The 15,032-nt window shown below is 35.7% G+C and overlaps 1 protein-coding gene across 1 annotated transcript in view; it reads right to left on the reverse strand.

Annotated features, from left to right (window-relative positions):
• LOC138318655 (tubulin polyglutamylase TTLL5-like) overlaps positions 1-15,032 on the reverse strand; it is a 43,360-nt gene that overhangs the window by 15,397 nt on the left and 12,931 nt on the right. The window contains exons 17-25 of the mRNA XM_069261225.1: positions 12,127-12,159; positions 9,365-9,630; positions 8,235-8,297; positions 4,956-4,985; positions 3,088-3,136; positions 2,602-2,704; positions 1,743-2,187; positions 1,463-1,577; positions 1,119-1,265 (exon numbers count right to left, since the gene is read on the reverse strand). Of these exons, the coding sequence (XP_069117326.1) occupies positions 1,119-1,265; positions 1,463-1,577; positions 1,743-2,187; positions 2,602-2,704; positions 3,088-3,136; positions 4,956-4,985; positions 8,235-8,297; positions 9,365-9,630; positions 12,127-12,159 (1,251 nt within the window). The remainder of the gene's footprint in view (positions 1-1,118; positions 1,266-1,462; positions 1,578-1,742; positions 2,188-2,601; positions 2,705-3,087; positions 3,137-4,955; positions 4,986-8,234; positions 8,298-9,364; positions 9,631-12,126; positions 12,160-15,032) is intronic.

Genomic DNA, 15,032 nt, shown 5'->3' on the forward strand with positions numbered 1-15,032 from the left:
TAAAGGTTTGCTCAAGTATCAGTATTTAAACCATTATCTAAAATGATACCCAAAATGAACAAACCAATGATAGATTTTATCGCACCTCAGACAGAAATGTCCCCAAGTGATTGGCAGAGAGCCGTCACGTGGTGACCCCCTTCCACTTTATAGGGGTCACTAAATTTTATTATGGTGCAATATGGCAACTGTCGCCCTCGCTTCAATATTTAAACACATTCTCTTCAACTAAATATACCATTTCATTTCCGTAAAAATATATATTACTTACTAATATTTTGTGTAAAATTAACTTAAATCGTTTTAATTCTTCAAATTAAATTAAATGCATTTTTTATATACGAGTTGCTTCCCCTATGCCAGTATGAAAGTTGATGACGAGGTTAAAGTAAAACGTAACAATTCAAGCGTTTTCTTGACTGTGATTATAAACAAATGGAGAGGTTCGTAGCTATAGATCTATCAATCCTCACTCTACAATCAATTTATCGGCATAATTTTAACTGATGATCTTTGCGAGAATGCACAGATGATCACCGAGATTGCACTTTTAATGCCGGATGGATGTTTGTGCCACTTTTGTTTGTAATGCGTTCAATATACAGTCTGTCTGGTGCCATATTGAAGTATACCTAATGTGCACTAGGTATGTTGAATTATTGTTGATTTATGAATGATTCAGTATTGTTCTTCAGGTTCCTTGTAAAGTATATTTGCAAATTCCGGAAAGAAATACATAAATAAATATGTAGGCCTAGGCCAACTATTTTAAAAACAACAATTGTTTGTATCCTTCACCAGCATGATTCAGGTTTGATTTCAGATTCTTGACAAAACAAATAGGAAACAAAGTCCTAATTAATAAAAAAAAAAAATGGTCCTCGATGCGATTAATTTGTTATATAGACAGTTACTGACCCCCTATAAAGGCATAGACGGTCAGTGACTGACTATATAACTACTAATATAAATCCATTAAATCTACTCTCTATCATTCTGAGATCAACTTTCAGACAAGTGATCTTTCATAAGATTAATTTGTGAAATAGTCAGGAACTTCTGTAATATGGATGTATAGTTCTCTAAGAGCTAGTAGATCCTATACCTGGCCTACTTACCTTGTTGTAAATGTGAACAAAATCTCCAAGTTGTTTGGCGAGAATCCGGCGTCGGTCGTTGAGCGGTAATTTGCGACTTGGTACGATGACCTTGAACTGCTGTTGTAAATTGACAGCAGCTCTCTTCAGGAATCGTAAAACTAAATCCTGTAAAATTTAAAATGACAAGCTTACAAAATTATTAATCTGGTAAGATGTTAAGTAATTATGATGTTAATGATCCAACATTATAAAATTTAAAGGGGAAAATTATCTTATATAGAGTAATTGGTGCTTCATGATTATCAAAGTTTCTCATAAACACTTGGTGTGAAATATTCTGACATGTTTGATATTAAACTTACCATTTGCTCATTAAGAGCATCTATGTCTTCCTGAGAGGTAGGATTGTGTTCTGACACAAGACGCTGTTGGACCCTAACTAGGTACATGGCGAAAGCACTTCGGGCCTGCACTTTACTGTAACCAAGATGTCATCATCATAATTACAATGTTATCACAGTTTACAACCATTATAGATATCTATGGAAATCAAAATGGTAGTCTAGATATTCTTTAATCAAAATTTTATACATTTCTAATAAACACGAAGTATATCAGAACTGTCCTACACCAAATGTTTACCTGAGTGAACTGCCTTTGTGTAACATCTCCACGACCTTGAACTTGGGTTCCTGAGGGACAGGCGGTTTAGATGGTACCACTGTAGGCTGTGATTCCTTATCTGGCACTCTGGGAGGAACAGAAGCATCTCCAGCACTGACAGCCGTCGTAGTCTGAGGTTTGGAGGGTACTTTTTCTACTGGTTTATTAGGTTTGGGTGGGGGTTCCTCAGAAGAATGAGACACTAGTTTTTTTGCTGATTCTATTGTCTTTGAGGGGTTCTCAGCCTCCCCTTCCATCGGTACTCTGTCTATATGAGAGCCTGATTCATAAGATGTCACAGTTGTCCTCTGTTCATCTTTAGGACTGGGGTTGTCTGCCCCTGCGTCCTCCTCCATACACTCGCCCTCCTCCTCTCCCTCACCCTCCTCGGCTACACCCTGCACTAACTTTGTCTTTGGTTTTGCTAAAATTTCAAAATAATTAATCAAGATTTATTTAATAATATAAAATTCCATATTAAACACTGTCAAATGAATTATTGCTGTTTGAAAAAAAACAACTGTCAAATAAAAGATTGTAATTTGAAAATACTTTTCATAAATTCTTGAAGCCTAATTAATTTAGCTAGGATAAATACCAGGTATAAAATGATAATGAGTGTGACATAATCCTCAATTCCAACATCATAAATATGGGACAGTGATTTCAAAATATATATCCATTCATAAATTGTCCGAAAGTCAAGCTAATTTTCCTTCTCACTCCAAAGACATAGACTAAGGTGAACACCAATACACTCTGAAAGTCCTAGCTTACTCAAAGATCTCAACAACTACTGAATCTGTAAAAGCTTAGTACTTTAACACTATTACAATACCTTTACGTGCTTTTCTTTTCCCCTTTCGACGATTACGACCAGTTCCAAGTTTACGTTCATAGTGTCTTGTCCTTATGATAGCATCGGCATAGCACTCTGCCAGCTAATGAAAAGAGGAACAAGCTTATCATCAAATTATCTCCCTTCATTAGAACCACCAGATAGTGAAAACAGGAAACAAGTTATCAGCAAATTATCTTCCTTTTCAAAGTGCTAGTTCACACATTAGTTATTGTAAAAGGTCAGCACTATCTATAGCTAGTAGAGTGTATATGGTACAGTAAACGCCACATTCAAGGGGGTCGTTTATTTTAAGATATCTTCTACAACATGACGGAAATAAAAATATCTTTACCTGGTCAAAATTTCTTGATATGTTGGTTATTATTAATAATGAGTCTATAACATTGAGAAACTGTAATCTTAGTAGTATTGCAGCATATTGAACCGAATACAATATTCTTTTCTTTTTCTCTTTTCACTCACCTCTGCATCTGACTTCCCAGTTGAAAGACCAAGGTGAGCATAGGTGTTCCTATAACGATAAATTAAATCAATATTTATAATACACAATTAACGAAATCTATATATACAAAATTGAATCATTTGTTTAATTTAGTAATTTTTTTAAATTCATATATATATATATATATTTACACAGTGCACTTTTCCTTTCAAGGAAAAATTTGATCAAACTTTGCATTTTTTTTTTTTGCAGCTGTCCCATAGGAAAGGAACTAAACTTCCTAAATGAAATTTGACAGCCAAAATCAATTCAATTAAACTATTTCAAATTCAAAATATCAATAACAACTTATTTGCATATGTATCTGTTCAGCCTTTTGTATAGAAAACATGAAAGAAAGAACTTGTCTACTGTAAGTGGATAATATGATACATATTACATGTCTGAAAATTGAAACTGTACAGTTACATTAAAGGCAGCTCAGAGACTGACAGGTGTGCTTTTAGCATGCTTAAAATTAGTATAGAGTGTAATGTATATATCATCTGAAAGTTGGAGAATTTAGAGTACAGTTTTACAGCTAGATTTATGAAAAACTGTCAGAGATTCTAAAAAAAATTAATGTAAAGTAATAAATCTAATTCGTAGAATAATTATGTATTCTATGTATACCCATCAGACAAATTAACTCACATTTTTTTCTCTACTCTGGCAGCGATGCATACTTTTTTAACAACATATTTTGATAAATGCTTAAGATATGGCCAGGTATTCTTTAACAACTACTTTTTTTACTCTAAACACCTAGGTTATAATTACTGCTGTGTTTCTATAAATCACATTAAATATAGACACCGAACGATGCATGCATAAGCAACTGTACACTGCCACCAACGAGGGAAAAGCTGGACGACATGCTGACTCTGTTGAATATAGGTCAATTGGACACTTTCTTAATAGCTGCAGGACTAATAATAGAAAACCAACATATTCTTCAATAGTACCTTATCACCTTAGTAACTTCAGGAGTGATTACATGAAACTGCCACATTTACTGTGGGACTGTGTCAGTTTAACTTGACACAGTAACTGTACCGGACTTTTCAATAGCCAGATTGATATATGGTGGGACTGTTGAACTGAAACATTAACCGATGGACTATCTCTGCACCTCCCATAATCAGTTTAGTTATTTATTGATGAATTTTACCATCACACTTAGTAAATAAACAACTGTACAACTCTTGAAAGGCTGTAATCAACAACTCTAGATTTAGCCATATTAGTAGTTAAAATCTTATTATCGTCCTGCAGCTAAAGTAGAGACCAATTTGTGCATATTGAAAATCACTGATAGTGTAGCATGTATCAGTGAAAAATAAATAATCTTCCAAAAACTGTAACCAATCTGTGAAAATAACTTTTACCAACACCAAATAACTTTTTGTTAGACTCAATATCCATATAGATATATAAGTGTTGTATAAATATGTTGTTGTCAGAGAGCTAATTATTATTTAGGTATGTAGTTGATCTATCATGAGTATTAGCAATCTTTAACAAAAATCAATCACATTTTAAAAATGTCCTTTTGATGCCAAGGCCACAAAACAGCACTAATCTACATGATTGGCTCCTTTGGCAACAGGAATTGGTTCTAACACCACTTTGCTATGAGAGAGCAATACATTTTTGTTCAACAAATCAATCATTTTACTCTCATAAACAAAAAAAGCAAGTAATAAAATTCCTTTCAAAAGAGCAGATAACTGTATATTACTGAAAACTGAAACAGAAGATAAGTGAATATGATGCTGTACATTCTAGAACTGGAGATACACCATGCAGTTCTACGTAAGTTACTGTTACAATGTATACCCGTACTTACTTGCAGGAGGATCGTAATATAGGATTAATTCTGAAACAGTTTGGTATCAATCATTTCTCATTTCTTTGAAGGCCTCAGATCAGTTACTAATACTTATGGAAAGTTTATTTCAAGTATATTAAATTTTCTTAATCATACTATTTTGAATTGTTTCATTATTCTTTATTAATAAGATGGTATTTCAAACTCTGAATACTAATAGTGGCCATTTAGGTCCATCTAGTATGTAGAACGTATATATGTATTAAAGGTGAGATAACTTTTCATGATCTTGCTATTTGAACAAAAATGGCCACCATCAAAATGAGGGCTATTATTAACTGTAGGGTTGAAACGATTAGTAATTTTTATATTTGATTATTCGGTCACATGTAATCGATTACTAATCGGTTAATCGTTTGAATTAAAGGCAACTATATTGTTTCACTACTGACTACTGAAAACGTCCGCCATGTTTTGTTATCAACTAATAATAGCACCTACTGTACAATATGACAGAGGACATGCCTTATATAATATAAGTCTACCAACAAATAAGAATAGATTTATTGACAAAACAAACGTATTTTATCCAAAATAATCTCTGAATTCCGTTCCCGTATCGTTTTCCGTAACATCGTTTAAATCTAGTCTGCTAACCCGCTGTTTTGACGTGACCTTCACACGTACGAACAAGAGGCCCAGAGGGCCTGTATCGCTCACCTGGTTTTTTGTTAGTGATTATCACAAGACTCTGACAATTAGAAAAATAAGCAAAATTGACTCCCAAAGTTTAATTGTGAATCACAAACCATACAATGATGCTATTGATACCATACAAATATGCTATCCAATACATAGGTTCAGAGACAAAGTAATTTATATGAAAGTAGTTGCCTAATTGACCTTTTTGACCTCGCATCTATTTCTGTCTAAGGCCCCGGGGGTCAGCCCTATCATTTGTACAATTTCAAATCCCAACCCTATAAGGATGCTACCATTGCATTATAAGTGCTGTTCCATTCTTAGTTGCAGAGAACAAGTCGTTTATATGGAAATACATGTAGCTAAATTAGCCCCTTTTGACCCCACCCTTCAGGCCCCCGGGGGTCAGCCCCATCATTTGCAAAATTTTGAATCCAAACCCTATAAGGATGTAACCATTGCATTATGAGCGTCATCCCATGTTAAGCTGTAGAGAAAAAGTCATTTATATGGAAATTGACCCCTTTTAACCCCGCCCCTCAGGCCCCCGGGGGTCAGCCCTATCATTTGCACAATTTGGAATCCCCACCCTATAAGGATGCTACCATTGCATTATGGGTGCTATACCATGCTTAGTTTCAGAGAAGAAGTCGTTTATATGGGAATAGCCAAATTGGCCCCTTTTGACCCCGCCCCTCAGGCCCCCGGGGGGTCAGCCCAATCATTTGCACAATTTGGAATCCCCACCCTATAAGGATGCTACCATTGCATTATGGGTGCTATACCATGCTTAGTTTCAGAGAAGAAGTCGTTTATATGGGAATAGCCAAATTGGCCCCTTTTGACCCCGCCCCTCAGGCCCCCGGGAGGTCAGCCCTATCATTTGTACAATTTTGAATCCCCACCCTATAAGGATGCTACCATTGCATTATGGGTGCTATACCATGCTTAGTTTCACAGAAGAAGTCGTTTATATGGAAATAGCCAAATTGGCCCCTTTTGACCCCGCCCCTCAGGCCCCCAGGAGGTCAGCCCTATCATTTGTACAATTTTGAATCCCCACCCTATAAGGATGCTACCATTGCATTATGGGTGCATACCATGCTTGGTTTCAGAGAAGAAGTCGTTTATATGGAAATAGCCAAATTGACCCCTTTTGACCCCGCCCCTCAGGCCCCCCGGGGGTCAGCCTCATCATTTGTACAATTTTGAATCCCCACCCTATAACGATACTACCATTGCATTATGAGTGCTATCTCTAGCTTAGTTTCAGAGAAGAAGTCGTTTATATGGAAATAGCCAAATTGACCCCATTTGACCCCGCCCCTCAGGCCCCCGGGGGGTCAGCCTCATCATTTGTACAATTTTGAATCCCCACCCTATAAGGATGCTACCATTGCATTATGGGTGCTATCCCATGCTTAGTTTCAGAGAAGAAGTCATTTATATGGAAATAGCCAAATTGGCCCCTTTTGACCCCGCCCCTCAGGCCCCCGGGAGGTCAGGCCCTATCATTTGTACAATTTGGAATCCCCACCCTATAAGGATGCTACCATTGCATTATGGGTGCTATACCATGCTTAGTTTCAGAGAAGAAGTCGTTTATATGGGAATAGCCAAATTGGCCCCTTTTGACCCCGCCCCTCAGGCCCCTGGGAGGTCAGCCCTATCATTTGTACAATTTTGAATCCCCACCCTATAAGGATGCTACCATTGCATTATGGGTGCTATCCCATGCTTGGTTTCAGAGAAGAAGTCGTTTATATGGAAATAGCCAAATTGACCCCTTTTGGCCCCGCCCCTCAGGCCCCCGGGGGATCAGCCCCATCATTTGTACAATTTTCAGTTAGTAGCCCATAAGGATGCTACTAGTCAAATTTTGTTGAAATCCGACCAGCGGTTATGGAGAAGAAGTCGATTGTTGACGGACGCCGGACGGACGCGGACGCCCGACGCCGGACGCTGCGGTATCCCATAAGCTCACCTCGGTCCTTCGGACCAGGTGAGCTAATAATCAACCAAATCTGGATCGCCACGGAGCGACATGACCAAATTTTCTCATGACATCCATTTTGTCATTGATTAATGACTTTAACTTCTACAGAGACGTAATTTAAAGAGTATTTCTCACATCATATATGCTTTGTTTGAGTTCAAAAACATGTACATAAAGAGATGAAACTCCAGTCGGAATGGCTTACTCAGAAATCCATGATTTGTCAACGTGTTTAGTCAGCTTACAATGCACTTGCTATGCATGTTACGATTAACGATTATAAAATCTTTAATCGATTATCAGCGATTAGCTTCATTAATCTAATCGCCTCCGATTATTCGACTAATCGTTTCAGCCCTAATTAACTGCATTTTTAAAACAACTGTATTGGCATGCTTATTTAATACTCATCTAATACTAACTTTGAAATGGCAAGAATTTTGTTTCTTTTCTAAATCTGTATGCTGCTGAAGGGTAAGAGATATAATGCTGCTGACAGGGCTTGGTGCAGTAGACAGTTTGAGATGGGTAACAGTTAATAAGTGCCAGACCCAAAATAGACAGTCCTCATATCTGTCCCAGACAATCCCGATATTTACCTGGCTCTGGACCCCAATGAGGCTGTTCCTGCAGTCTTTGTCTGGCTTGAGTTTGTCTTGTGTCTGTTAGTGTTAAACAAAGATTAGGTTTGATTAATACATTGATCAAAGTTAAGTTAAATAATAATTGTAAAGCCTTGATGTGTAAGACTGACCTTTCTGGGTAGAGAATAATTGTAAAGCCTTGATGTGTAAGACTGACCTTTCTGGGTAGAGAATAATTGTAAAGCCTTGATGTGTAAGACTGACCTTTCTGGGTAGAAAATAATTGTAAAGCCTTGATGTGTAAGACTGACCTTTCTGGGTAGAGAATAATTGTAAAGCCTTGATGTGTAAGACTGACCTTTCTGGGTAGAGAAATAATTGTAAAGCCTTGATGTGTAAGACTGACCTTTCTGGGTAGAGAATAATTGTAAAGCCTTGATGTGTAAGACTGACCTTTCTGGGTAGAGAATAATTGTAAGCCTTGATGGTAAGACTGACCTTTCTGGTAAAATAATTTAAAGCCTTGATGGTAAGACTGACCTTTCTGGTAAGAATTGTAAAGCCTTGATGTGTAAGACTGACCTTTCTGGGTAGAAAATAATTGTAAAGCCTTGATGTGTAAGACTGACCTTTCTGGGTAAAAATAATTGTAAAGCCTTGATGTGTAAGACTGACCTTTCTGGGTAGAGAATAATTGTAAAGCCTTGATGTGTAAGACTGACCTTTCTGTGTAAAAAATAATTGTAAAGCCTTGATGTGTAAGACTGACCTTTCTGGGTAGAGAATAATTGTAAAGCCTTGATGTGTAAGACTGACCTTTCTGGGTAGAGAATAATTGTACAACCTTGATGTGTAAGACTGACCTTTCTGGGTAGAGAATAATTGTAAAGCCTTGATGTGTAAGACTGACCTTTCTGGGTAGAGAATAATTGTAAAGCCTTGATGTGTAAGACTGACCTTTCTGGGTAGAAAATAATTGTAAAGCCTTGATGTGTAAGACTGACCTTTCTGGGTAGAGAATAATTGTAAAGCCTTGATGTGTAAGACTGACCTTTCTGGGTAGAGAATAATTGTAAAGCCTTGATGTGTAAGACTGACCTTTCTGGGTAGAAAATAATTGTAAAGCCTTAATGTGTAAGACTGACCTTTCTGGGTAGAGTCTGCTGTGAAGCATGAAGTTGTTGGTACTAGAATATTGTAGAAATGAAGAATAGAGATCCCAAGAGTCTGGCGTGGGGAAAATCCGAACCCAGCCTCCAGACCGATTCTCCTCCTCCTTTACTCGACGTAAAATCTTTATCTCTTCACTCGTTAAACCGGACATGCCACTAGGTTTGTCTGATCCTCGATCGGAATTCCGTGAAGATGTCCGAGCATTATTGGAAGAACCTGCAGACATTGGTCTTTGTTTCTGCAAGTTAAAAACAAACATTAATCCCTTCATAACTTTCTAATATAATTTCTGTATGCCAAATTTGAATTCTGAAACATTCTTAAGTACCATCACCCTTATTACAATGTTTAGCTTTGTTGAGACCTATAGGTTTATTCACTTATCAGACAATGTACACATAAAGGTCTATAAATCCTATTAATATCTGACCATTAAGATAAATATAATAGGTAATAGCTAGTACAGTAAGTCTTCACCATGCACACATGTAAACAGATATTCACGCAGCTGACCAGACAGAGGATCTATAAAGGACATGTATATAGTCACTACATGTAGTAGCTTCATCACATTAAAAGCTATAAACAAGCAGATCAATGTTTGCAAGCAAAGATAAAACCACTAATTCAGGCACTTAATGTAGCAATCATTCAATGCATGTGCAAACATCCATTCACCAAGTATCACACCTAAGATAGCAATAGCTAGGTCTTAACAAATATATTTACAAACTTCAAATCTAGAAATGTCTAAGACACAAATTCTCCATTTATCGATGTGGACAGAATGAGGATGTAATGAGATAGGATGAATATATCACTATACATTCTGTAGCATAAAAATCCTAAGAATAATCTCATTACCCCAACAGAAAACCTTTAATTTCCATAACAATAATCAATAATTCTTTTTAGAACATATCTCTAGCTGTATTACACAGTATGAATTGATTTGTTGTATTAAACTAACATTTCTGCTTCAATTTTTTTTTCTAAAAACAGGAAATATAAAATTTAACAAACTAAGATATAAATACACAAAGAGAATGCTGACTTAGAGAGGAAAAAATGACATTTTATGCCCTTTACCAAATATTACAGATTCCATGGATTATGAAAGAAAAATCCAACAAATCACAGCAAATTCTATAAGCTGATTGAAAATCTGTCCATAATACCATCAAGGCAAAGTCAGTTGACATACAAAGAACATATTAAAATACCTGCTCTAAGTCCCAACAGATAACTGTCAAGCCTGTGATGGACTTTATTGGAGTCAGAATTCAACTATTTTAAATCCACTTTGGCATCTTGGTAATTTATTGTAAAATGAATAAAACCAAAGGTCCATACTTATTATAATGCTAGTGAGTTTGACCTTCACACTTTGATCCCCCCCCCCCCCCGCCCCAAAAAAATACATATAAATATATATTGACCACAGGACTAACTATTAGATTGGTGTAAAGCGCGGCTAATCCATCCCAATCATCACAGGCTTGATAGAAATACAGAAAATGAACAAAAGATACACCAAATGGAACATCATTTGTATGGTGTAAGACACCAAAACTGCAGAATCATGCATAGCGAACAAAACAACAACAGAACAGAATATAAACAGCATGACTGTAACCAGACGATAAATGCAGACATATACAGACAACGGCTAGGGAACAAGATGGGTTGCAAGTACAAACCCGTAAACTCAAAGACGGTTTAGAATCCTGGAAACAAAAGTCATACCAATATTAGACAATTGTTAATTTGTCTTTATCATATGGAGTTATCTGCTCTTGACAAAAGGCATGTTTTATCATATGTTGGCGAAAGAAAACTGTATCTGTCAATTCCTCATAAAACTGATTAAGATACTGCTGTTAACATACAAGGGCAGATAACTCTAAATCAGGGGATGGACAGACATCCTACCTGACTTCAATTAGGTTTCCATAATCTAAATACATGTACACTTTTACCACAATATGATAAACCTTGTTAATAGAAACAGCACTGAAAGTACATAATACCTGTTAATAGTCTATTTAATTCATGGTTAATTACTGAACTAATTTTAAAAGCCAAAGAAATCCTCATGCACTATGTTGATCTACATGCAGACAGCAGGCTGTGTACTATAGGACAGCTAGACAGTATAAAGACAGACCCATAGATATGAGGGAGAAACAGGGTTATAAAGTAATAGGTTTCATTCACAACTACATCTGTATCATTCCGTCATTTCTGTTATACAGATATCCTCATTTCTGTATAGTAGCATTATGTACTGGTGAGAAAACTAACAAATTGGGTACTTTTATTATTACCATAAGCAATGATGATGACTTGCTCCTAAATTGACAACTCTACATAAACAATTGACCAGCAAATGATTTTTTTTACAATAATTTCCATGTTATTGTTCCTCAGAAAGATGAAGGATCATTTTTGTTAGTAAATAACATACTGCGTAGCTGATTATTTCACTTGCAATGGAAAAAAATTGTCTTCTTCAAATTTTATGCAAATTTTTTGTGCAAAACCTTGCACTGGTCATTTGAAGCACAAGGGAATATATCAGTAACATTTTCGTGATCATGTCAGTATCCTGTAAATTAACCAGCTACAAAGTACTAGTGCTTTTAAGTAGACTTTGAAATTCCAAGAATTCATCTTAAGATACTTTGATGCACATAAACCATCTCTGGCAGACTGACACTGGACTATGACTTACCGTGGTAGCAGAAGAGGGTCGGAATCGAGCAGACTGAAAAATGGCAGGAGGTGTGAAGTGTAATCTACAAGTTTACTAACAATGAGGTGAATACAGCCATGTGGAAACCCCTTCTGTGTCTTACAGTACGTGGGTGTAGGCTGCACATAACAAGGGAAGGTCGATAAAACATAGCAAATGTAATCTTTGCTAACAGTTGATGAACCCTAGACGACTAAATGAAGCAGATTCCTGAAGATCTGGCAACAAATGTACCCTTAGGTTTGTATTTCCCATCCCTAATGACCTCTATACCATTGTTCCCATCTTCTTTTTTCTAACAGTTATATCGGGACAGGGTGACCAATGTCCAACATTTTACTTATAACTTGGAATTTCCTTCATATGATCATGGTTTTATGGCAGAAAGGTGATGGCTAGGTTGGTGGTTTTTCTCTGGTAAGTTTTATTTTCCTCTACCCACATTGACCTGGCAAGTACTTAAAATAATTCTTGCAATAAGTGAGATTTACAACGCAATCAAACTCACACATATCCCATTATACTGACACTGATCACTCCATACTATCTCTAGAAATACATGTATAATAATTGCCATACTTCCCCTTCTCTAATACCTGTAATCAAGTATCTCCAACGTATCCCATCCCAGTTTAAAATACAAATGTATAGTCTGGTAACTCACACATTTGAGATAAATAAGAAAATCTACTTATATTGACTACTAGACTATTGAGCAATGGAATTGGCTGCAACTACATAAAGAGCAATAAAATTGGCTGTAACTACAATAGCTGCTTTGCAAAACTTTGAGAGGGTTAAAAGAAGGGGTTTCCACTAAATCAAATGTAATGTTTAGTATGATTGTGAGAATTCTGATGTTAATTTGAAAGAAATAATTAACAGGTAAACATGTTAGGTTTGAGCTGAGAAAATAAAAAGGGACATTTTTTAAATCAAATGTAAGGAATAATTTTTGTATAAGGGTTTAACAGATATACTCAAATTTTCACAATCAACACTAATATATACTAAAGTTCATGCATTGTGGTCATGTCTACTACATTACATATATACACATGCAAGGAAATGAATGGAAAGGCAAATCTGAAGTCTGTATGTATACATATATATATTTAATTAGAACAAATTTATAACTATGCTCACATAATATCATATATGTGTGGGAAGCCAATAATATGTCAGGATAAATGAAATCTTAAAAAATTTCATTGTAAGCTAGCTTAAAACATATTTCACTAGTGTATGCTATCAGTCATTGTTCTTCATTGTCACTAATAAAGAAGAATACATCTTCTGTTGATTCATCATACCTTTACTAAAACACTCTATGCAGATATATATGCATAAGTTTTTAATAATCTTAAACAGTCGTATGAAAAGATTGGGCTCCTCCTTTTTCCTATTTGTTTATCTCAATCAAATAAGTTAAAAAGAATACAGTCAGTCGTTCCTAATAAATAGCTTACTTGAGACAATCAAAATCCAAAATGTCACCCAAAGGAAATTTCATTTACCCAGGGTAGTTGATAAGTTCCATATGATAGGCAATTAAGGCTGCATAAAACCAACCATGGTGATTTAATCACATTAACTACTAATACCAATAAAGCTTAAAATATATACATTCTCACAATATTTTTCTATCACATCTACTGAATAGTCAAAGCTGTAAATGGCTGCTAGCTAGCATGCTAATTTGACTCGGTGGAGATAGATGTAAATGGCAATACTATGTGAAGAACACAAACAGCTATATATAGATACAAATGATTGGGTGAAGAGAGTAGACAGCTTTGTAGATCTGTATCATGTTAATCGCTGTCAGGTGTTCTGTCATACCTTTGCTCTGGAGGCTATTTTGGCAGTGACTTCTTGGTTCCTTCTGCTTTGCTGAAGCGTCCTCATCATTGGATCATGACAAATGATGCCTGTAATATTATTACAAATAACCCTACGACTTGTAATATTATTACAAATTATACCTGCAATGTCATAACAAACTCATCATGAATTAAACTTTACTGTAATGACAGTTCCTAATTGTATTGTGGTGAACAAGGAAAGGAAGTGATCTCTGAAAATCAAACATCTTAAATTCAACTATACCAAAGATATTTCACTGCATTTTTTTTTCTAAGTGAAAGATGCTCCACCGCCGACAAATCATCTTTTTTCACTATCAAAAACAAGAGCAGGTGATTTTGTATTTTTCTTCAGTTACAAAAGTTACATACTTTACACCATTACCACCATGGAAAAGTTTGAGCTTCTATTTTTTTCTTCAAGTTAAAAATATGAAAAATAATTAATTGCATCCCGAAAAAATTCCTTGGCACTATATCCTATATGAAATGAAGTACTGATTGCGCATGTACCGAAGGCAAAATGGATTATTTTGTATCATTTTTGTGTTAATTACCTGGTAGACATATATATATACACTATTAAACACCAATTATTGTTCATATAATGAATATCATTTATGCGCTGTCAACGGTGGAGCATCTTTAACATGTATTATTTTTTCAAGAAATGCTATTTTTATACAACAAACACTCAGGTATCGAATGTACAATGACTGCCAGAAAATAAAAACCCCATCCCTAATTTATGAATCCAGCAGGAATCAGATTCACAATTTAATGCACAATACCAATCTTTGAGACATTGTTGTGATCATTAATAATATGACAACAGCTAGGTGATTACAACATCAAATAGTATATCATGTTAAGGTGATAATTTTCTATGGCATTGTTGGATTAAGAACAGACTGAGAATTAATTTAATTTATGTCAAATCATTTAAAGATTCTGTAGTGAAGAGGAGTAAGATTATCAGGAGATAATATCGGCAACTGATCAAGTACCTGTCCCTGAAGG

Source organism: Argopecten irradians, chromosome 3 (genome assembly GCF_041381155.1).
Source record: "Argopecten irradians isolate NY chromosome 3, Ai_NY, whole genome shotgun sequence".
Taxonomy (NCBI): domain Eukaryota; kingdom Metazoa; phylum Mollusca; class Bivalvia; order Pectinida; family Pectinidae; genus Argopecten; species Argopecten irradians.